This window comes from Bombina bombina, chromosome 6 (assembly GCF_027579735.1).
Source record: "Bombina bombina isolate aBomBom1 chromosome 6, aBomBom1.pri, whole genome shotgun sequence".
NCBI lineage: Eukaryota > Metazoa > Chordata > Amphibia > Anura > Bombinatoridae > Bombina > Bombina bombina.
The window spans coordinates 863,321,617-863,346,983 of NC_069504.1; the positions used below are offsets into that span (position 1 = coordinate 863,321,617).

At 41.0% G+C, this 25,367-nt stretch overlaps 1 protein-coding gene across 1 annotated transcript in view; it reads right to left on the bottom strand.

Annotated features, from left to right (window-relative positions):
* The window catches only part of TNFSF13 (TNF superfamily member 13), an 80,910-nt gene extending 55,952 nt beyond the window's left edge, over positions 1-24,958 (bottom strand). The window contains exons 1-4 of the mRNA XM_053716130.1: positions 24,770-24,958; positions 23,356-23,449; positions 22,853-22,900; positions 21,985-22,103 (exon numbers count right to left, since the gene is read on the bottom strand). Of these exons, the coding sequence (XP_053572105.1) occupies positions 21,985-22,103; positions 22,853-22,900; positions 23,356-23,449; positions 24,770-24,952 (444 nt within the window). The 5' untranslated portion in view covers positions 24,953-24,958. The remainder of the gene's footprint in view (positions 1-21,984; positions 22,104-22,852; positions 22,901-23,355; positions 23,450-24,769) is intronic.
* Positions 24,959-25,367: the final 409 nt, after the last annotated feature.

Below are 25,367 nucleotides of genomic sequence, written 5' to 3' on the forward strand. Positions count from 1 at the left end.
TATGGGGTTTTTAGACTTTATCCATTCATCTTTGGAATGTAGCGGGGGCCCCATACAACCCAAAAGACAAAAATGTGTATTGGAAGAGTCCATCAGGGGTTGAAAAGGCAGTCTTCTCTTTTGCACTTTCTGTGAGGGGTACCTGCCAATACCCCTTTGTCAAATCCAAAGTAGAAATATAGCGAGACTATGATTCATCGACCCTTGGCGTAGGATAGGTGTCAAATTTTGAAATTACATTTAGTTTTCTGTAATCATTACAAAACCTTATGGACCCATCAGGTTTAGGTACAAGAACAATAGAGCTATTCCAGTTTCTGTGGGACTCTTTGATCACCCCAAGCTTAAGCATCTTTATTTACCTCTGAGCTCATAGATTCCTGTTAAGCTTCAGGAATCCTGTAAGGCTTAAGATTCACAATCTTCCCTGATTCTGTAATTATATCATATTTTATAAGATGTGTTTTCCCAGGCACTTTAGAAAACACATCTTTATAATAATAATTCCTTATTAAGAATTCTTTAACCTCTTGTCTCTAATGGTGGGATAAGCTATCAGGCACATTTACTTCTGAGGACATGTCAGTAGAGAGTGTTGTTGCCCCTGATGCTAGCAAGGCCTCCCCCTTCCAGGGTTTAAGTAAATTGACATGGTAAACTTGTTCAGGTTTTCTTCTACCTGGCTGGCTTACCTTGTAATTCACCTCTCCCACCCTCTTAATTACTTCATATGGACCTTGCCAGGTGGCAAGAAACTTATTTTCTACATTTGGGATGAGGACAAGTACTCTATCACCCTGATGAAAAACACGGACACTGGCATTACGATTATAAGTATTTTGCTGGGATTCCTGGGCCTTTTTCATGTGTTCCACTACTATAGGCCTAATGGTAGCTATGCGATCCTGCATTTGAGCAATGTGTTCTATGACACAACAGTAGGGGGTGGTCTCCTGTTCCCAGGTTTCTTTATCTATATCGAGTAAGCCCCTAGGGTGTCACCCATACAATAGCTCGAAGTGGGAGAAACTTGTAAAGGACTGAGGAACAAACATTAAATATGGGAGCAAGTGTTCCCAATTCTTTCCATCTGTGTCAATTGCACGCCGTAGCATGGTCTTAGGGATCTTATTGAATCTCTCCACCAAGCCGTCTGTTTAGGGGTGATACACAAGAGTTTTTAACTGTTTTATTTTAAGGAGTGTACACAATTCCTTCATAACTCTGGACATAAAAGGGGTTCCCTGATCAGTAAGGATTTCTTTTGGGATTCCCACCCTAATAAATATATGTACTAGTTCTTTTGCTATGGATTTAGAGGAGGACTTACGAAGAGGTATAGCCTCTGGATTAACGTGTAGCTTAGTCTAAGACCACTAATATATACTGGTGTCCTCTTGCTGATTTTGGTAAAGGCCCCACTATATCAATAGCAATCCGGTCAAAGGGAATATTGATTATAGGCAGTGGAATTAACGGACTATGAAACACTTTAAAAGGGACTGTGTGCTGACATTCAGGACATTAGGAGCAATATATTGTTATATCAGCCATTATTCCTGGCCAGTAAAACCTACTAAGGATTCTTTCTTTTGTTTTTTCTACTCCTAGGTGTCCTCCTAGTAAATGGTTATGAGAGAGATTTAAGATAGTATTTTTAAACACCTTTGGTACAAGTAACTGCCTAATTACATCTGCTCCTTTTTTATCAATTTGATATAGCAAGTTATTAGACACTTAAAAGTGTGGAAAAGTAAGTAGCCTTTTTGGTTCCTGTACTACTCCATTTGTGACTCAAACATTCTTCCTAGCTTTGGCTAGAGTGGGGTCTTCCCACTGGGACCTTCTGAAATCCTCATGACTAGTCTGTAGGTGGACCAACTCAGTTTCAAGACTATCATCTGGGTTGTTTCCATCACAACTTAAATTCTCTCCCAATAGAGTAGTTATGGGGAACAGAACCTTAGCCTTCTTTTTTCTTTACAATTACTTCTCCCACTATGTCAACCTCTGAGAATGGGAAGTCCTTCCAAGACACAATTTCCTTTTCAATATTTTTTCTTCCAGACTGTTTTCCTTTTTCTAACAGCGCCCACAAATCAAGAAACTTTGGAAAATCTCTTCCAATAATAACATTATTTGGTAGTCGGGGTAATACACCTACACGGAAATTTATAGACCCAAAATGGGTCCCAAACTCAACTTCAGCTGTGGGGTATTCTCGGGTTTAGCCGTGATCACAAATAACTTTCAATTTCTTTGTGTAATCAATTTGGTAGTGTGGTATAAGGCTTTCTAAGACTAAAGATACTACACTTCCTGAATCAAGTAAGGCTTTAACCCTTCTTTTGTTTATCATGACTGTACACCAGGGATGACTATTTAGATACCCCTCAGTATTAGAGAATTCCCCAAGGGCTGACAACAATGAGTAAGAAGTTGCTTCTTTACTCATACTACACTGCATTGGTTCTATCTGTAGAGGACTCTTATATGAAAAATGGCCTGTTTTGTGACATTTAAAACACTTTAACAAAGAGTTCAGGCCATTTTTAGCCCCTTTAACAAAGTCCATAGACTGGTAACGATTTCTGGCACCCTGGAATTCAGTGCATGGTTCCTCCATTCCTTTTGGTTTTACTACAGTCTTGTAAACTTTAGTAGATCCATGGGCCCTTGGGTTGGTGCGCTGTTTAGTATGAGTTGGCAATGACAATTCTCCAACTGCAATTTACCTCTCTACCAGGGCAACCAGTTCATTGACACTATGGGGATCACATTGACCCACCAAGCAGGGAAGAGGTATTGGTTCGACTTCTCAGGAATCTGTCGATTACTAAAATTTAACAATACGGCTGGGTGTGTTGCTTTCCGGTTGCAACCATTTTCGAGTGAAGTGAATAAGGTTAAACATTTGAGACTTCACTGATGTGTCAGAACAGAATGTCCAAGTATGGAATCTCTGAGCACGTTCTGCCGTTGTCACTCAAAGTTGTGCTAGAATCTCTGCCTTTAGTTTAGGGTAATTGTTGGCCTGTGCTGGCTCAAGGTCATAATATGCTTTTTGGGGTTCCCCAGTCAGGAAAGGGGCTAAGAGGCTGGCCCATTGCACAATTGGCCACCCTCTCTCTCTGCAGTACATTAAAAAGTCAATAAATACACCTCTATGTCATCGTCAGGTGCCATCTTTTGTAGATAATGACTTGCTCGCACATGTTTGGCTCCTGGGGTTATTGCCTCAGCAGCTCCTTCAAGTCTCTCTGACAAAGACTGGAGCTCCTGCTTCCTCTGTTCAGCCAAAACTAACTGACTTTCTTCTGCTTGTGCAGTCACCATCTGTTGCACAAGAGCTTCTATGATATCCTTCTGAGTCTTAGGTAGTGCAGCAACCCCCTCCACCTGGACCAGGCCCAACTGTTGTAAGGCAGCAATACTCTCAGAGTGGTTTTCACATTTGCCTCTTGTTGGACGGCTGTGGAGTGAAGTAAAGTAAAATATCAGAGAGACAAAGGCAAAGGATGGTGAGAACGGTCAAACAAACAGCCCACAGACCACCTCCAAAGACCAACAACATCATCTTGCTGCAGATGGTGTCCCTGTGCATCGTTCAACAATTCAGTGCATGGGAGAGTGATGCGGAAGAAGCCTTTCCTGCACACACGCCACAAACAGAGTCGCTTGAGATATGCCAACGCACATTTGGACAAGCCAGCTTAATTTTGGAAGAAGGTGCTGTGGACTGATGAAACAAAAATTGAGTTATTTGGTCATAACAAGGGGCGTTATGCATGGTGGCAAAAGAACACAGCATTTCATAACAAACACTTGCTATCCACAGTAAAATTTGGTTGATGTTCCATCATGCTGTGGGGCTGTGTGGCCAGTGCCGGTACTGGGAATCTTGTTAAAGTTGAGGGTCGCATGGATTCCACTCAATATCAGCAGATATTTCAACAAGACAATGACCCAAAACACTGCTCAAAATCTACTCACGCATTTATGCAGAGGAACAAGTACAATGTTCTGGAATGGCCATCCCAGTCCCCAGACCTGAATATCATTGAAAATCTGTGGGGTGATTTGAAGCGGGCTGTCCATGCTCAGAAACCATCAAACCTAACTGAACTGGAGAGGCTTTGCAAGGAGGAATGGTCCAAAATACCTTCATCCAGAATCCAGACACTCATTACAGGCTAAAGGAAGGGTCTAGAGGCTGTTATTTCTGCTGTTATTTCTGCTAAAGGAGGCTCTACTAAATATTGATGTGATATTTCTGTTGGCGTGCCCAAATTTATGCACCTGTCTAATTTCGTTTTGATGCATATTGCACATTTTCTGTTAATCCAATAAACCTAATTTCACTACTGAAATATTACTGTGTCCTTCAGTTATTTGATAGATCAAAATGAAATTGCTGATCCAAACACCCAATTATTTATAAATGAAAATCATGGAAATTGTCAGTGGTGCCTAAATGTTTGCATATGACTGTATATATATATATATATATATATATATATATATATATATATATATATATATATATACACACACATTATAGAGGTTTGTTAAAAAAATTCATGTTAGTGGTCCACGGAATTAAAAATTGTGAGTTTAGTGGTCCCTGAGATCCGAAAGGTTGGCGACCCCTGCTTTAAAGCATTATTCCCCTCTACCTCATTACAACTACTGTCATGTGACTAACTGTCACTATTCCCCACTTCAAAATAAATAGCCCTGCCAACTTTAAATACGTGAAGTGCAGTAATAGGAGGCAGTTGTGTTTATCTGTGGAATTTTTTGACCATTTTCATAAAAAAATGGCTGGAATTTAATTATGCACAGTTCATGTGAGAATTTTGATGTTATGCATCCTTAAAATGTAAAGGCATAAATAAATTGTCATCATACGTTTTATATAACTATGTGTATATACTGTATGTGCATTTGTGGGTTTATATGTGTGCAAGTCTTTATATGTGTACACGTGTGTATATGTTTTTGTGAGTGCATGTGTGTTTGTGTCTATGGGGCCGAATTATCAAAGGTCTTGCAGACCTGATATGACAGTGCGAATCAGGTCCGCAAGACCTCGCTGAATGCGGAGGGCAAAATGTTCTCCGTATTCAGCATTGCAACAGCAGCTCACAAGAGCTGCTGGTGCAACACCGCCCCCTGCTGACTCGCGGCCAATCGGCCACCAGCAAGGAGGTGTCAATCAACCCGATCGTACTCGATCGGGTTGATTTGTGGCGATTCCTGTCCGCCTCATCAGAGCAGGTGGACAGGGTTATGGAGCAGCGGTCTTTAGACCTCTGCTTCATAACTGCTGTTTCTGGCGAGTGTGAAGACTCACCAGAAACATGGCCCTTCAAGCTCCACTCGGAGCTTGATAAATGGGCCTCTATATGTACACACATATGTCTGTATGACTTTTTATGCATGCTTGTGTGTGTATGTATTGATATGGATGCACGTGTGTGGAGGCTTTTATATGGGTGCATGCATGTGTGTTTTTATATGGGTGACTGTGTGTGTGTGTATGTGTTTTTATGGTTGCACATGTGTGTTGGTGCACGTGTGTGGATAAGTGTGTGTTTATATATGTGCATATATTTGTGTGTGTGTGTTTGGAACTTTGGTACTTAATGTCAAATGTCACATATAAACCAAGGAAAAGTTCTACACACAGTATATCAAGAGCAATGCAAGCCGGTGGGTTGACTTACCGCATCCACATTCAAGGGGTGTGGTCCGTTCTCGTCTCTGGCCTCAGGACAAAGGATACAGCCCGGATGCTTCCACCAAGGGGACTCCTTGCTGTCCTGCGATACTTATCGCCCGTGTTGTCCTGGATTCAATTAGATTCTGCCGGCTCTGTGTCTCCGTGACGGCCACACCCCCTTCAGATGCGTGCGGTTGCGTGATTCGTCGTCGATCCTGGATGTCGTCACTGATCCAATCAGAGGAGGGAGGGGGTAAAGAGGGAGGAGGCAGTCCACCAGGGGAGCGCCTTCGTTTTCCGTGCTCACTGCAAGGGAATCCAGGTGCAGGTAATGTAAAAAGAAATGACAGGAGCACCGGTAGATGAAGAATGTAGCGTTTATTTGCAAAAACGCTCGATTAATAAAGCAAATTTACACAAAGTAAAAAGTCTCTTTTAACAACGCTTCAGTTGACTCCAGCAGCAGCTGATTGTCCTTATACTGGGTGAGGGAAGAGAGACAGCTGACGCGTTTAGTCTTAGCTGTTAAAATAAATTAAAACCAGCGCCCTTTTTCAAGGCCTATTCCCTCTCCCATTGGACAATCAGTGGAGCCTATCCCTGCTCACTATTGGTTACAAGCTAATTACACATTCCAAAAAGTTAATCTGACAATTGTATAGAATGCTCATGTGTCAATTTGACTCTCAGTTAACTTAGGAAACGAAGGGTTATGTTGGGTGATATGCATTCGAAATCCAGTTATAGGAATGTACACACAGGCATTTGAAACTGGATTTCGAATGCGTATCACCCAACATAACCCTTCATTTCCTAAGTAGACATTAGCTACACAACCTTCATCTAGGGATACTAGATCAAGCAACTATATATAAGCAGGGGATTAGCGTTAAAAACAAACTGGATTAAAAACAAACTGGATAGGAAACTATAACAGGTCACAAAAGTACATACATAAGGTAGTGAAACTCAATGTAGATCAGTATGTAAGTAAATATATATCGACATAATACAAAATCCACATATGAAATTGAGGGGCATGGGTTGGTTCAAGTGTCTATTGTTTAAAACTGAGCATCCAGAGGTTAACTTAGAGTCAAATTGACACATGAGCATTCTATACAATTGTCAGATTAACTTTTTGGAATGTGTAATTAGCTTGTAACCAATAGTGAGCAGGGATAGGCTCCACTGGTTGTCCAATGGGAGAGGGAATAGGCCTTGAAAAAGGGCGCTGGTTTTAATTTATTTTAACAGCTAAGACTACGGCTGAATAGCCGAAACGCGTCAGCTGTCTCTCTTCCCTCACCCAGTATAAGGACAATCAGCTACTGCTGGAGTCAACTGAAGCGTTGTTAAAAGAGACTTTTTTACTTCGTGTAAATTTGCTTTATTAATCGAGCGTTTTTTGCAAATAAACGCTACATTCTTCATCTACCGTGCTCCTGTCATTTCTTTTTACATTAAATGTCACATATACACATACATGGGCTGCAAACAAATATTTTTTTTATACATTTTTTTGTGACATATATTTTAAGTTTTGTTTCTTAATTAATGACTTAAATGTTAAAGGGACATGAAACACATTTTTCTTTCATGATTCATATAGAGCATACTTTTCAGCGTTATACAAATAAATTATAATAACAATCTGCTAGATTACGAGTCCTGCGTTAGCCTTAAAAAGCAGCGTTGAGAGGTCCCAACGCTGCTTTTTAACGCCCGCTAGTATTACGAGTCTGGCAGGTACAGGTGTACCACTCACTTTTCTTCCGCGACTCGAGCATACCGCAAATCCCCTTACGTCAATTGCGTATCCTATATTTTTAATGGGATTTGCTGGTATAACGAGTCTTGGAAGAAGTGAGCGGTAGACCCTCTCCTGTCAAGACTCCTACTGCATTTAAAAGTCAGTAGTTAAGAGTTTTATGGGCTAACGCCGTAACATAAAACTCTTAACTAAAGTGCTAAAAAGTACACTAACACCCATAAACTACCTATTAACCCCTAAACCGAGCCCCCCCCCCCCCCCATCGGAAACACTTTAATAAATATTTCTCTTGTAAGGTGTATCCAGTCCACAGATCATCCATTACTTGTGGGATATTCTCCTTCCCAACAGGAAGTTGCAAGAGGACACCCACAGCAGAGCTGTAATATAGCTCCTCCCCTAACTGTCATAGCCAGTCATTCTCTTGCAACTCTCAACAAGCAAGGACGTTGTAGGAGAGAGTGGTTAAATATAGCTAGTTTATTTTCTTCTATCAAAAATTTGTTTCTCTTAAAGGCACAGTACCGGTTTTTATATTTGCTTGTTAACTTGATTTAAAGTGTTTTCCAAGCTTGCTAGTCTCATTGCTATTCTGTATAAACATGTCTGACATAGAAGAAACTCCTTGTTTATTATGTTTAAAAGCCATGGTGGAACCCCCTCTTAGAATGTGTACCAAATGTACTGATTTCATTTTATGCAATAAAGATAATTTTCTGTCTTTAAAAAATGTATCACCAGAGGAATCTGACGAGGGGGAAGTTATGCCGACTAACTTTCCCCACGTGTCAGACCCTTTGACTCCCGCTTAAGGGACTCACGCTCAAATGGCGCCAAGTACATCTAGGGCGCCCATAGCGTTTACTTTACAAGACATGGCGGCAGTCATGGATAATACACTGTCAGCGGTATTAGCCAGACTACCTGAACTTAGAGGTAAGCGAGATAGCTCTGGGGTGAGACAAAATGCAGAGCATACTGACGCTTTAAGAACCATTTCTGATACTGCCTCACAATATGCAGAAGCTGAGGAAAGAGAGCTTCAGTCAGTGGGTGATGTTAATGACTCAGGAAAGATACCTGATTCTAATATTTCTACATTTAAATTTAAGCTTGAACACCTCTGTGTGTTGCTTAGGGAGGTTTTAGCTGCTCTGAATGACTGTGATACCATTGCAGTGCCAGAGAAATTGTGTAGACTGGATAAATACTTTGCAGTGCTGGTGTGTACTGATGTTTTTCCAAATACCTAAAAGGTTTACAGAAATTATTAATAAGGAATGGGATAGACCAGGTGTGCCGTTCTCTTCCCCTCCTATTTTTAGAAAAATGTTTCCAATAGACGCCACCACATGGGACTTATGGCAGACAGTCCCTAAGGTGGAGGGAGCAGTTTCTACTCTAGTAAAGCGTACTACTATCCCTGTCGAGGACAGTTGTGCTTTTTTTTTTAGATCCAATGGATAAAAAATTAGAGGTTACCTTAAGAAAATATTTATTCAACAAGGTTTTATCCTACAGCCCCTTGCATGCATTGCCCCTGTCACTGATGCTGCGGCGTACTGGTTTGAGTCTCTGGAAGAGGCTTTACAGGTAGCGACTCCATTGGATGACATACTTGGCAAACTTAGAGCACTTAAGCTAGCCAATTCTTTTATTCTGATGCCATTGTTCATTTGACTAAACTAACGGCTAAGAATTCTGGTTTTGCTATACAGGCGCGCAGAGCGCTATGGCTTAGATCATGGTCAGCTGACGTGACTTCAAAATCTAAGCTACTTAACATTCCCTTCAAGGGGCAGACCCTTTTCGGGCCTGGTTGAAGGAGATTATTGCTGATATAGGTGCGGCATCAACTTCCTCTAATAATAAACAAGAGGGAACTTTTGCTCAATCCAAGACGGTCTGGAGACCAAACCTGACATGGAAAAAAGGTAAGCAGGTAAAAAAGCCTGCTGCTGCCTCTAAGACAGCATGAAGGAACGGCCCCCTATCCGGGAACGGATCTAGTAGGGGCAGACTTTCACTCTTTGCCCAGGCGTGGGCAAGAGATGTTCAGGATCCCTGGGCGTTGGAAATTATATCCCAGGGATATCTTCTGGACTTCAAAGCTTCCCCCCCAAAAAGGGAGATTTCACCTTTCACAATTATCTGCACACCAGATAAAGAGAGAGGCATTCTTACACTGTGTACGAGTCCTCCTAGTTATGGGAGTGATCCATCCAGTTCCAAAGGAGGAACAGGGACAGGGTTTTTACTCAAATCTGTTTGTGGTTCCCAAAAAAGAGGGAACCTTCAGACCAATTTTGGATCTAAAGATCTTAACAAATTCCTTAAAGTTCCGTCGTTCAAGATGGAAACTATTCGTACCATCCTACCACTGATCCAGGAGGGTCAATATATGACTACAGTGGATCTAAAGGATGCTTATCTTCACGTTCTGATACACAAAGATCATCATCGGTTTCTCAGGTTTGCCTTTTAAGACAGGCATTACCAGTTGTAGCTCTTCCCTTGGGATTAGCTACAGCCCCAAGAATCTTTACAAAGGTTCTAGGGTCACTTATGGCGGTCCTAAGGCCGCGGGGCATAGCAGTAGCCCCTTATTTAGACGACATCCTGATATAGGCGTCAAACTTCCAAATTGCCAAGTCTCATACGGACGTAGTAATGGCATTTCTGTGGTCGCATGGGTGGAAAGTGAACGAGGAAAAGAGTTCTCTATCCCCACTCACAAGAGTTTCCTTTTTAGGGACTCTGATAGATTCTGTAGAAATGAAAATTCACCTGACGGAGTCCAGGTTATCAAAGCTTCTAAATTCCTGCCGGGTTCTTCATTTCATTCCGCGCCCTTTGGTGGTTCAGTGTATGGAAGTAATCGGCTTAATGGTAGCGGCAATGGACATAGTGCCGTTTGCACGCTTACATCTCAGACCGCTGCAACTATGCATGCTCAGTCAGTGGAGCGGGGATTACACAGATTTGTCCCCTCAACTGAATCTGGACCAAGAGACCAGGGATTCTCTTCTCTGGTGGCTATCTCGGGTCCATCTGTCCAAAGGTATGACCTTTCGCAGGCCAGATTGGACAATTGTAATGACAGATGCCAGCCTTCTAGGTTGGGGTGCAGTCTGGAACTCCCTGAAGGCTCAGGGATCGTGGACTCAGGAGGAGTCTCTCCTTCCATTAAATATTCTGGAACTAAGAGCGATATTCAAGGCTCTTCAGGCTTGGCCTCAGTTAGCAACTCTGAGGTACATCAGATTTCAGTCGGACAACATCACGACTGTAGCTTACATCAACCATCAACCATCAAGGGGGAACGAGAAGTTCCCTAGAGATGTTAGAAGTTTAAAAAATAATTCGCTGGGCAGAGATTCACTCTTGCCACCTATCAGCTATCCATATCCCAGGTGTAGAGCACTGGGAGGCGGATTTTCTAAGTTGTCAGACTTTTCATCCGGGAGAGTGGGAACTCCATCCGGAGGCATTTGCACAACTGATTCATCGTTGGGGCAAACCAGAACTGGATCTCATGGCGTCTCGCCAGAACGCCAAGCTTCCGTGTTACGGATCCAGGTCCAGGGATCCCAAGGCGACACTGATAGATGCTCTAGCAGCGCCCTGGTCTTTCAACCTGGCTTATGTGTTTCCACCGTTTCCTCTGCTCCCTCGACTGATTGCCAAGATCAAGCAGGAGAGAGCATCGGTGATTCTGATAGCACCTGCGTGGCCACGCAGGACCTGGTATGCAGATCTAGTGGACATGTCATCCTTTCCACCATGGTCTCTGCCTCTGAAACAGGACCTTCTACTTCAGGGTCCTTTCAACCATCCAAATCTAATTTCTCTGAGGCTGACTGCCTGGAGATTGAACGCTTGATTTTATCAAAGCGTGGCTTCTCCGAGTCAGTTATTGATACCTTAAGTCAGGCACGAAAGCCTGTCACCAGGAAAATTTACCAAAAGGTATGGCGTAGATATCTTTATTGGTGTGAATCCAAGGGTTACTCATGGAGTAAGGTCAGGATTGCTAGGATATTATCTTTTCTCCAAGAAGGTTTGGAAAAAGGATTGTCAGCTAGTTAGCGTCTGGCAGATGTTCCAGACGTTCAGGCATTTTGTCAGGCTTTAGTTAGAATCAAGCCTGTGTTTAAACCTGTTGCTCCACCATGGAGCTTAAACTTGGTTCTTAAGGTTCTTCAAGGAGTTCCGTTTGAACCTCTTCATTCCATAGATATCAAGCTTTTATCTTGAAAAGTTCTTTTTTTGGTAGCTATTTCCTCGGCTCGTAGAGTCTATGAGTTATCTGCCTTACAATGTGATTCTCCTTATCTGATTTTTCATACGGATAAGGTAGTCCTGCGTACCAAACCTGGGTTCTTACCTAAGGTGGTATCTAACAAGAATATCAATCAAGAGATTGTTGTTCCATCCTTGTGTTACACAATTTGGACGTGGTCCGTGCTTTAAAGTTTTACATACAAGCTACTAAAGATTTTCGTCAAACATATGCTTTGTTTGTTGTCTACTCTGGACAGAAGAGAGGTCAAAAGGCTTCGGCAACCTCTTTTTCTTTTTGACTAAGAAGCTTAATCCGCTTAGCCTATGAGACTGCTGGACAGCAACCTCCTGAAAGGATTACAGCTCATTCCACTAGAGCTGTGGCTTCCACTTGGGCCTTTAAAAATGAGGCTTCTTTTGATCAGATTTGCAAGGCGACGACTTGGTCTTCGCTTCATATTTTTTCAAAATTTTACAAATTTGATACTTTTGCTTCTTCGGAGGCTATATTTGGGAGAAAGGTTTTACGGGCATTGGTTCCTTCCATTTAAGTTCCTGCCTTGTCCCTCCCTTCATCCGTGTACTTTAGCTTTGGTATTGGTATCCTACAAGTAATGGATGATCCGTGGACTGGATACACCTTACAAGAGAAAACACAATTTATGCTTACCTGATCAATTTATTTCTCTTGTGGTGTATCCAGTCCACGGCCCGCCCTGTCATTTTAAGGCAGGTAATTTTTAAATTTAAACTACAGTAACCACTGCACCCTATGGTTCCTCCTTTCTCGACTTGTTTTCGGTCGAATTACTGGCTATGACAGTTAGGGGAGGAGCTATATTACAGTTCTGCTGTGGGTGTCCTCTTGCAACTTCCTGTTGGGAAGGAGAATATCCCACAAGTAATGGATGATCCGTGGACTGGATACACCACAAGAGAAATAAATTTATCAGGTAAGCATAAATTGTGTTATTAACCCCTAATCTGACGACCGGACATCGCCGCCACTTTAATAAATATATTAACCCCTAAACTGCCGCACTCCCACCTCGCAAACACTAGTTACATTTTATTAACCCCTAATCTGCCGTCCCTAACATCGCTGACACCTACCTACATTTATTAACCCCTAATCTGCCACCCCCAATGTCGCAGCTACTATATTAAAGGTATTAACCCCTAAACCTAAGTCTAAACCTAACCTTAACCCCCCTAACTTAAATATAATTTTAAATAATATAAATAAAATTACTACAATTAAATAAATTAATCCTATTGAAAACTAAATACTTACCTGTAAAATAAGCCCTACAATATAACTAATAACATTGTAGCTAGCTTAGGGTTTATATTTATTTTACAGTAAACTTTGTATTTATTTTAACTAGGTACAATAGTTATTAAATAGTTATTAACTATTTAATAACTTCCTAGTTAAAATAAAGACAAATATACCTGTAAAATAAATCCTAAGCTAAGTTACAATTACACCTATCACTACACTATCATTAAATAAATTACCTAAACTACCTACAATTAATTACAATTAAATTAAATAAACTAAAGTACGAAAACCCCCCCACTAAATTTCAGAAAATAAAAAAATAATTACTAATAAAATAAAAAATCCCCCCAAAATAATAAAATTCCCTACCCTATACTAAATTACAAATAGCCCTTAAAAGGGCCTTTTAGTAATCTGCTTTTTTACCTGAAAAAAAGACAATACCCCCCCAACATTAAAACCCACCACCCACACACCCAACCCTACTCTAAAACCCACCCAATCCCCCCTTAAAAAAACCTAACACTACCCCCTTGAAGATCACCCTACCTTGAGACGTCTTCACCCAGCCGGGCACAAGTGGACCTCCAGAGGGGCAGAAGTCTTCATCCGATCTGGGCAGAAGAGGTCCTCCATGCGGCAGAAGTCTTCATCCAGATGGCATTTTTTTTCTTCATCCATCTGGAGCGGAGCGGGTCCATCTTCAATACAGCCGACGCAGAGCCATCTTCTTCAAACTAAGTCCAAGCGAAGAATGAAGGTTCCTTTAAATGGCGTCATCCAAGATGGCGTCCCTTGAATTCCGATTGGCTGATAGGATTCTATCAGGCAAACGGAATTAAGGTAGGAAAAATCCTATTGGCTGATGCAAGCAGCCAATAGAATTGAGCTTGCATTCTATTGGCTGATTGGAACAGCCAATAGGATTGAACTTCAATCCTATTGGCTGATTGGATCGGCCAATAGGATTTTTCTACCTTAATTCCGATTGGCTGATAGAATCCTATCAGCCAATCGGAATTCAAGAGACGCCATCTTGGATGATGTCATTTAAAGGAACCTTCAGTCTTCGCTTGGACTTCGTTTGAAGAGGATGGCTCCGCATCCGCTGGATTGAAGATGGACCCACTCCGCTCCGGATGGATGAAGAAAGAAGATTCCGTCTGGATGAAGACTTCTGCCGCTTGGAGGACCTCTTCTGCCCGGATCGGATGTAGACTTCTGCCCCTCTGGAGGTCCACTTGTGCCCGGCTGGGTGAAGACGTCTCAAGGTAGGGTGATCTTCAAGGGGTAGTGTTAGGGTTTTTTAAGGGGGGATTGGGTGGGCTTTAGAGTAGGGTTGGGTGTGTCGGTGGTGGGTTGTAATGTTGGGGGGTATTGTCTTTTTTCAGATAAAAGAGCTGATTACTTTGGGGCAATGCCCCGCAAAAGGCCCTTTTAAGGGCTATTTGTAATTTAGTATAGGGTAGGGAATTTTATAATTTTGGGGGGCTTTTTTATTTTATTAGGGGGATTAGAGTAGGTGTAATTAGTTTAAAAAGATTGTAATAATTTTTTTATTTTCTGTAATTTAGTTTTTTTTTCCGTACTTTAGTTTATTTAATTTAATTGTAATTAATTGTAGGTAGTTTAGGTAATTTATTTAATGATAGTGTAGTGTTAGATGTAATTGTAACTTATGTTAGGATTTATTTTACAGGTATATTTGTCTTTATTTTAACTAGGAAGTTATTAAATAGTTAATAACTATTTAATAACTATTGTACCTAGTTAAAATAAATACAAAGTTGCCTGTAAAATAAATATAAACCCTAAGCTAGCTACAATGTAACTATTAGTTATATTGTAGCTAGCTTAGGGTTTATTTTACAGGTAAGTATTTAGTTTTAAATAGGAATAATTTATTTAATTGTAGTTATTTTATTTAGATTTATTTAAATTAAATTTAAGTTAGGGGGTGTTAGGGTTAGACTTAGGTTTAGGGGTTAATAACTTTATTATAGTGGAGGCGACGTTGGCGGCGGCAGATTAGGGGTTAATAAATGTAGTTAGGTTGCGGTGACATTGGGGGGGCAGATTAGGGGTTAAGAAATATAATGTAGGGTTCGGAGATGTTGGGGGCAGCAGATTAGGGGTTCATAGGGATAATGTAGGTGGCGGCGGTGTGCGGAGCGGCAGAGTAGGGGTTAATAATTATAATGTAGGTGGCAACGATGTCGGGGACGGCAGATTAGGGGTTAATAAGTGTAAGATTAGGGGTGTTTAGACTCGGGGTTCATGTTAGGGTGTTAGGTGTAGACATAAAATTCCTTTCCCCATAGGAATCAATGGGGCTGCGTTAGGAGCTGAACGCTGCTTTTTTGCAGGTGTTAGTTTTTTTTTTCAGCCGGCTCAGCCCCATTGTTTCCTATAGGGAAATCGTGCATGAGCACATTTAGCCAGCTTACCGCTACCGTAAGCAACGCTGGTATTGAGGTGAGATGTGGAGCTAAATTTTGCTACCTATATTAAAATTATTAACCCTTAAAAAAACCTAAGTCTAACCCCCAAGTGGTCCTTACCTGTCTTGAAGACCGGCGGAGAAGGTCCTGTTCCAGGTGGAGAAGTCTTCATCCAGGCGGCGACCTCTTCTTCTTCCAGGAACCAGCCGGCGCGGAGCGAAGGAGTTGAAGACTGATGACCGTGGAGCTGAAGACCGTCCTCTCTGGAACTGAAGACCGGTGATGCAGAAACTGAAGATCGGCGATGCTGGAACTGAAGACCGGAGCCATGGAGCGTGAAGGATCACCGTCGTACACTGAATAGGAATTCAAGGTACGCGATTAAAAATGGCGTCCCTTGAATTCCTATTTGCTGATTTGAGCCTTCAAATTCAAATCAGCCATAGGATGAGAGCTACTTTAATTCTATTGGCTGATTTGAATAGCCAATAGAATAAGAGCTACTGTAATTCTATTGGCTGATTAGAATAGCCAATAGAATTACAGTAGCTCTTATTTATATATATATATATTGGCTGCACCCCCCAGATACTCAGCAGAAAATAAATAGACAGTAAAATTAAATGGCCATTATAGTAAAAAAATAAATAAAAATTACATAATTTAATTCATTAAAGCATGTAATTTTATGACCCTAAACCGTTATGTTTTTAACCTGGAGCAAAGGGGTTAAACACATAGTAGAAGCACAAATTAGGTCTCACACAGCACCACGAGTCGAAGAACTTTTCTCCCAAAGGAAGCCTCAGCCGAGGCTAAAATATAAAATTTGTAGAATTTAGAAAAAGTATGAATAGAGGACATTGTGGCCGCCTTGCAAATTTGTTCCACCGAAGCTTCATTTTTGAAAGCCCAGGAAGAGGAGACAGCCCTAGTGAAATGAGCCATAATTCTCTCAGGAAGCTGTTGACCAGCTGTCTCATAAGCTAACCGGATAACACTTCTCAACCAGAAAGAAAGAGTGGTAGAAGTGGGCTTCTGACCTTTAAGCTTACCAGAGAACACAACGAACAGGGCAGAAGATTGCCGAAAATCTTTAGTTGCTTGAAGGTAAAATTTTAGAGCATGCACAACATCCATGTTATACAAAAGACGTTCCTTCTGTGAAGAAGGATTGGAAAAAAAAGAAGGAACAACAATTTCCTGATTAATATTGCAATTCGACACAACCTTAAGGGAGAAACCCCAGCTTGGTACGGAGGACCGCCTTATCAGCATGAAAAACAATGTAAGGGGAATCACACTGCAGAGCCGAAAGTTCGGAAACTCTGTGAGCAGAAGAAATAGCAACAAGAAACAAAACCTTCCAAGATAACAATTTAATATCAACAGAATGCTTCGGCTCAAACGGAGCCTTCTGCAAAACTCTAAGAACAAGATTAAGGCTCCATGGAGGAGCAACAGGCTTAAACACAGGCCTGATTCTGATCAAGGCCTGAACAAAAGATTGAACATTTGGCAGATCTGCCAGACATTTGTGCAAAAGAATAGATAGTGCAGAAATCTGACCCTTCAGGGTACTGACTGATAAACCTTTCTCCAGGCCCTCCTGAAGAAAAGCCAAAATTTGAGGAACCCTTACTCTTTTCTAAGAAAAACCATTTGAATCACACCAATAAAGGTATTTACGCCATACCTTATGCTAAAGCATGGTATCAATAACTGACTCATAAAAGCCACACCTAGCTAAAACTAGGTGTTCAATCTCCAAGCAGTCAGATTCAGAGAATCTAGATTTGGATGAAGGAAGGGACCCTGAAGTAGAAGGCCCTTCCTCAGATGTAACCTCCAAGGTGGAAGAGATGACATCTTTACCAGATCCACGAACCAGATCTACAAACCAGATCCTGTGAGGTCATACTGGAGCTATTAGAATCATAGACGGTCTCTCCTGCTTTTTACGAGCAATTACTCATGGAAGAAGAGCAAACAGAAGAAACAGGTAAGCTAGATTGAAGTTCCAAGGAACCCCCAGAGCGTCTATTAGAGTGGCTTGAGGATCTTTTGACCTTGAACCATACTTTGGAAGCTTGGCATTTTGACAAGACGCCATTAGAACTCTGGAAGCCCCCACCATGAGGGTTAACATTGTGAATACTTCCGGATAGAGAGCCCACTCCCCGGGATGAAAGGTCTGTCTTCTCAGAAAATCCACTTCCCAGTTGTCCACCCCTGGGATGTGGATGGCGAGTGAACTTCTTCATTGCTAAGGAGCTCTGAGTTCCTCCCTGGTAGTTGAGGTAAGCCACCAAGGTGATGTTGTCCGGCTGGAATCTGATAAACCAGACCAAACCTAGTTGAGGCCAAGCTCTCAAGGCATTGAAGATTGCTCTCAACTCTAGGATGTTTATAGGAAGAGAAGACCCCTCCAAGTCCACAAACCCTGAACCTTCAAGGAACCCCAAACTGCTCCCCAGCCTAACAGGCTGGTGTCCATGATCACAATTACCCAGGAAGGTCTTAGGAAGCATGTGCCCCGAGACAGATGGTCCTGGGAAATCCACCACGAAAGAGAGTCTCTTGCTAGAGGATCCAGATCCATCTTCTGTGAGAGATCTGAATGGTTCCCGTTCCATTGACTGAGCATGCAAAGTTGCAGAGGTCTCAGATGGAACTGAGCAAAAGGAATGATGTCCATGGAAGCAACCATCAGACCAATCACCTCCATGCATTGAGCCACTGATGGATGAATAGAAGATTGGAGAGAAAGGTACGAAGCAAGAAGCTTGGATTTTCTGACGTCCGTCAGAAAAATCTTCATAGACAGAGTCTATAATTGTTCCTAAGAAACACATCCTTGTATCTGGTACAAGGGAACTCTTTCCCAGATTCACTTTCCACCCGTGAGAACGTAGAATAGACAACAACATCTCTGTATGAGATCTTGCTAGATGAAAAGATGACGCTTGAACCAAAATGTTGTCTAGGTAAGGCACCACAGCAATTCCCTGAGATCTGACCACTGCCAAAAGAGCCCCCAGAACCTTTGTGAAAATTCTGGGAGCCATAGCAAGAACAAAATAAAGGGCAACAAACTGGAAATGATTGTCTAGAACAGCAAACCTCAGTTACTGGTAATAATCCCTGTGAATGGGAACATGAAGATATGCGTCCTTCAGATCTATGGTCGTCATGAACTGACCCTCTTGGACCAAATGAAGAATGGAACGGATGGGCTACATTTTGAAGGACGGAACCCTGAGGAACTGGTTGAGACATTTTAGGTCCAAAATGGGACGAAAAGTGCCCTCCTTTTTGGGAACTATGAACAGGTTTGAATAGAATCCTAGGCCCTGTTCCTCTAGGGGAACTGGTGCAATCACTATTCTTTAACCGTGGGACACTATGTCTACGGCCCAAGGATCCAGAACATTGCGCATCCAAGCCTGCCAAAAAAGAGAGCCTGCCCCCCACTTGATCCAATACAGGATCGGGGGCGGTTCCTTCATGCTAATTTTGAATCAGCAGAAGGCTTCTTGGCTTGCTTTCCTTTAATCCAAGGCTGACCGGGCCTCCAAGAAGACTTGGATTGTTCCGGCTTTGAAGAGGAGGAGGAAAACTTTTGTCCCTTAAAGTTATGAAAGAAACGAAAATTAGAATTCTGGCAACCCTTAGGTCTATTCTTTTTATCCTGAGGTAAGAAAGAGCTCTTTCCACCAGTAATTTCAGAAATTATTTCAGCCAGACCTGGACCAAACAAGGTTTTGCCCTTATAAGGCAAAGACAAAAGCTTAGACTTGGATGTGACATCCGCAGACCAAGATTTTAACCGCAGAGCTCTGCGAGCTAAAACAGTGAAACCAGAAATCTTAGCTCCCAGTCTAAGAACTTGCATATTGGCATCACAAATAAAGGTATTGGCCATCTTAAGAGCCTTGATCCTGTCCTGGATTTACTCTATAGTAGTCTCTTCTGAGATTAGATTAGATAAATCATCGCACCAATAAGCTGCTGCTTCCGCAACTGTAGCAATACTAGCAACAGGCTGCCACTGTAACCCCTATTAAATGTACATTTTCTTCAAAAAAGCCTCAAGCTTCTTATCCATGGGATCCTTGAAAGAACAACTATCCTCAATAGGAATAGTAGTTCTCTTGGCAAGAGTAGAGATAGCACCCTCTACCTTGGGCACTGTTCGCCACGAGTCACGTATAGAATCAGCAACAGGAAACATCTTTTTAAAAACAGGGGATGGGGAAAAAGGAATCCCTGGTTTATTCCATTCCTGAGCTATGATATCTGCCATATGGTCTGGAACAGGAAACACGTCCACAGATGAAGGAACATCATATACCCTGTTAAGTTTACTAGACCTCTTTGGATTCTCAGGGACAGAGGCGTCAGATTCCTCCAAAGTAGCAAGAACCTCCTTCAACAGTACCCGGAGGTGTTCTAACTTAAATCTGAAATTAATCTTCTCTGAATCTGCAGAATAGGCTACTACAGTATTAGAATCTGACAACTCACCCTCAGACGCAATTGAGGTATCATCTTCATCAGATAACTTAGCAAAACTGACAAGCGCAGCCTTAGCAGAATCAGAACTCTTAACAGAGATATTTTTGATTTTCCTGTTTCACTTACCAACAACAGGAAAGGCTAATATGGCTGCCCACACCGCAGATGTTATCTGCGCAGCAAAATCCCCCGGTAAATAAAGACCCCCAGGAGAATGTTGCAAGGAACCGCAGGGCACTTCTTGTGAAACAGGAAGGGACTTTGAGGGGAAAGAAGAGGCATGGCATGGACAACAGAATCCTGTGAGACAAACTCAGGAGGGGAAATTTTGTCTTTAAACTTTAAAGTCTTATGCAAACATGAAGAAAAAAATTGCACAGGGGGCACTATCTGAGCCTCCAAGTAAAGCAAACATTTTTCAAAATTAACCTCTAAATTTTGATCTGAGTCCATTTAGGCAAAAATCTTAATTCCCACAGAATAGAAAAGATAAATCAAATTATATATTTATAATAATAAAGACTACAGTTAGTCGCTAAGAGTAAGTGGAAGCGTGAGTCACGTGAGCGCAACAAATCCCAGCTCACCAACAATACGCAGCTCCTCTCTCTGAGCCGTAATAAACCCGGAAGGCCAGATAACGTCACGTGATTGCACTTAGACACAAAAAATAACTGTGCCACAGATACAAAGAGCGTGAACTAAAAGCGCTACTAAAAAACAAACAAGCAAGTTTCCAGAGATTCAGATATACCTGAATTGATAAGTCAAGCAATAAAATCTCAAACAAGTATCTAAATTCCCCAACGATACCTGTCTTCCAGCCAGATTTTCAACCTCAATAAAGGAAGGAAAAAACATTAACCCCTTCTAGTAAACAACACTGCCTTAGTAACTTAAGTGCCTGCATGAAATAAAACTGCCCAGAAATAAATTCCTAAAGAACAGGAATTAATTGTGTCCCATTAAAAGATCCACTGAGGATTAACCCCTGGAGTGCTGCCCTCAAAACCTAGAAGGCAAAAGCACTTACCTGTGGATCCGGCTGTAGGGCAAGAAACAGCTTCTTAGGTGTGACTGATACACCAACATCTGCCAGGGACCTGTTAGAAAAAGAAAAAACAGAGTAACCAACCCTGGTTTTCTATCAGAGGGGTAGCATACTCTTAGAAATAAAGCAAGGACCACCTTGCCGCCTTCTAACTGCTAAAAGCCACCATTACTCTTACTAAAGAGATTGACATGGACACAACATAGCCCCTAATCCTTGCTTGCAGGGAAATTTTAAGGATAAAAATCTTCAGACACCTTTTTCGCCATCCTCCTGTGATACTTAAGAGCTTTGCTGGGGTGCTCTTTGCCTCCTCCTGTTGGCCAGGAGTGAATATCCCACTAGTAATTGGAATGAATCGTGGATTTCCCATGCCATAGGAAAGAAACATTTATTTTTCCAAAGACCTCTGTGTTAAGGGGAGGGCTCAGTACTAGAAAGAATTACCCCTCTCCTGATTGTTTAAAAAAATATTCTTAATTTAAATATTACAACTGGGCATAACTAACCAGGAACTTGTTGGTCAGAGGACTCGTTTACTCCATAGATGTGTATGGGTTGGGGGTTGGGCATTCTTGAGCAGTTTCAGATTTCGTTTTTTATACAGAAACCAGGATATAATTTAGACAAAAATTAAGGGGGCAAATGGAGGGACAGCATGACACAAGTGCAAGCTTTTTTTTTATTGAAAATGAAAGCACAGACACCAGGCAGCAATAGGTCCTATGTAGAGAGAAGCATGGTGAGAGGTATATAGAATAACATGTACCCTTATTTAATATAAACATATGGCAGAGATGTTATCTTCTGTGCAAGTAAAAGAAAGTTTGGTAACTTTCTTTTGAAAATGAGAAAAAATGTGTCATAGTTATTTTACATTAAGCAGTGTAAGCAATAGCTATGTACCTGACTATATATATAATATATCCCAGAATCCTTCACTCTTACACTTGCTGCTTGGACACTGAGAGATTTGCCAACCCGTAGAGACACTTTCCAGAAGATTAGAGTGATGTCACGTGACACTGTGAAATAAAGAGGCGTAAAAAGAAGAGAGAGGACACAAGGGGAGTGAGGAAAGAGTTTTAATACATTTGGGATAAAGCATGAGAGTAAAAGTATGGATAAAAGCTGAGGTTAGAGAGAACGTTGACATTAATAATGATGTCAGTGTGCCAAGAAGAATAAAGAAAGGAAATAGGAATATTGGAGCATAAAATAGAATTTATGTTTTAAACAGATATAAAACAGATCTAATTTGTTTAAAGGGACAGTCTACACCAGAATTGTTATTGTTTAAAAAGATAGATAATCCCTTTTTTTACCTATTCCCCAGTTTTGCATAACCAACAGTCATATTAATATACTTTTTACCTCTGTGATTACCTTGTATCTAAGCCTCTGCAAACTGCCTCCTTATTTCAGTTCTGCAGTGCTGACTCATAGGTAACTCCACTGCAGTGAGCAAAATGTGATCTATATGGCACATGTGAACTAGCGCATGTATAGCTGTGAAAAACTGTATAAATTCACTGCGATAAGATGCGGCCTTCAAGGACTTAGAAATTAGCATATGAGCCTACCTAGGTTTAGCTTTCAACAAAGAATTCCAAGAGAGCAAAGCAAATTTGATGATAAAAGTACATTGGAATTTTTTTTTTTTTAAAAAGGCATGCCCTGTCTGAATCATGAAAGTTTAATTTTGACTAGACTGTCCCTTTAAGAAAAAAAGAGGTAAAGTAAAATGAAATTGGAATAACAGAAAGTCTCTCACCATCTGACGAGAAAGACTCAGGCACCAGATGAATAACACAACGTTTTCCTGAAAGAAACATCAAAATATGATTAAAGAGAGACAAGTAGTATTAATATAATAAACTGCACAAGCCCTTATAGTGACAGATGAGAGTAATAGATCTGTTCCTGCCTGCAGGGTGTCATAGTGACAGATAGCATGGAGATTTAAGTCTCTCTCTACTGCTACACAGTTACACAGAGGAAGAGGTTAATTTGTTTTACTGACTGTTTCACAATCCTCACTTCTTGCCAAAGAGGATGAATACATTGCCAGACTTTTAACCCTGAACAATAGACATTTGACCCTGTGTGTAAAGGAAGAGAAGATGAGAATTCAGGCCAAGTAAAAGTTTTGAAGAGAATAGGAGAGGGTTAAATTAATAATACAGAAAGAAGGAAATACGAGTGAAAAATGTAATGTGATACAGATATTGTTAAAGGGAGAAACTGTCTTGCAAATTACCACTTGCCCCATCTCACCTTTATGCCGTTGCGTTCTGTTAGAGGCAAGATCCCTCTTCTGTCTGGAACACAGTGATGAGGAGTGCTGCTCTGAATCACGGTGTTCCCTCACCTATGGTGCAAATTTACAAAACAATAAATAGTATACAACCATTGTAATTGCCCAGAATATAGTAGGTAACATATCCGCTAGCTTATTGTACTTGTGATTTCAGTATGTCTCCAGTTAGATTAATTAATACTAGTGGATTAAAGGGCCAATGAAATGGAAATATATAGAATTATATGAGAGTGTCTGCAAAAAGAACAGATCTACGTATCATTCTATATTTATTCAAACAGAAACCAACAATATTTATCGTCTGCTATTTAGTACTAATAGTTTCAATAATGTATCATATGGTTTTATACCACACAAAAAAAGAGCAGGAAAACGGTGAAGGAAATAGAGAACATTATTTTATTTTCTCTATAATGGTGTCACCAATGGCAGTTTTCTGGGGATGGCATTGTTGCAAGGCATCACAATTCACTGTTGTAACTCCCCAATTCTCAAGGTTGTCAACAGCCATTGATTTACAGGGCACAACCTGTTTTTCCATGCTTCTTTTTTCTTCTCAGGACAAGGAGAGAGGTAAATGGGGGAGGCAGGGATTTAAAGAGACAGTATACATTTATTTTAGTAGCATAGTACTTCTCTCATTGCAGTACCTAACTGCCATGCATATTTAAAAGACTGAGCAAACCTCTGGCTAAATACAACCCCTGGGTGCTTTTGAAGCTATTTTTTTTATCTTTTCAAAATGCAGGCTGTGCTCAAAACAGATCACACATTCAGTAGCAAGAGCTGCAGAAACACACAAGTGGGATTGCATCTGATTTTTTTTCTGTGAGCCTATAGTATGGCTTCTGATTGGCTCTACCACCTGTTGACTAAAACCCGAAATAAAATTGTGTCACACTAGGGGAGGCTGACCAAAAACTAAACCAGAGATGTTTTTAGTTTTTTAAGTATGTTTTGCATTCAGATAATGCAATATATGCAACACAGTGCTTATAAAATATACATTTACTGTCCCTTTAAATAATAAGGAAAAAGGGAGTGGAACATGCATATCCTATACCAATACCACCCAGTTTTAATTCAAAATGTTGTCACCTTTGTCAGCACTGTCAACATTTGAGGTCTATAGTCACCCTTGCACCTCACTATCAATAAATCCTGGCTGTGATTAAGTCATCCTGAGTCACTCTTAGTACATTTCATGATGTTGAAATCCCTTGGTCTGCCTTAGTTATGTCACTTCCTTCATTTGAACGCTGCACCCCAGTGGGACTGACCCATTAAGCCGGCCAAGGTCACTTTGATTATTTTTCTATAGAAAATAGCTCATATAGCATATAACTGTTATGGAATTGTTTGGTGACTTACCTCCACTCTAGATTCTTCATTTTGCTTCTGGACTAGAGAAAGTTCCTTCTGCAGATTCCCAAGAAGGATTGATTGACACAGCAAGGCAATAAGGCACACAATTACCCCAAGCCAGGCACCAGTCCCATCCCACAATCCCCTTGCCAAGCCAAAGGACCAACAGCCTCTCACCATATGGGACATAGTGTGTGTCCTGCTTCTGCTTTTTTTTTTTTGTAGATTTGGGGAAAGAGAGAGAGAGAGGAAGAGAAAGGAGAGAGAGAGAGAGAGAGGGCGTGACAGAGTGAACGAGATTAATAGAATATTGCTGTTTAATCTGGGTAAAAAAACAAAAACAAAACAAAACTGAAAGGACAAGCAACTATAAAGCATATTTTAGAGTTGGATATAAAAGGAGAATTAATTTTATTTATCAAAAGAGACAGAGAGAAGGGTAGATTAACGATTAATGGAACATAATCTGTATGCAGATTAAGGGATTAATATGATATTCTTTGGAGTTTCAGAATAAAGTATATGGATTTAAGTAGAATTAGAAAGACAGAGGTAATTGCAAAATTGATAGAGAAAAATATGTATATAGGAGAGGTTAAAAAGG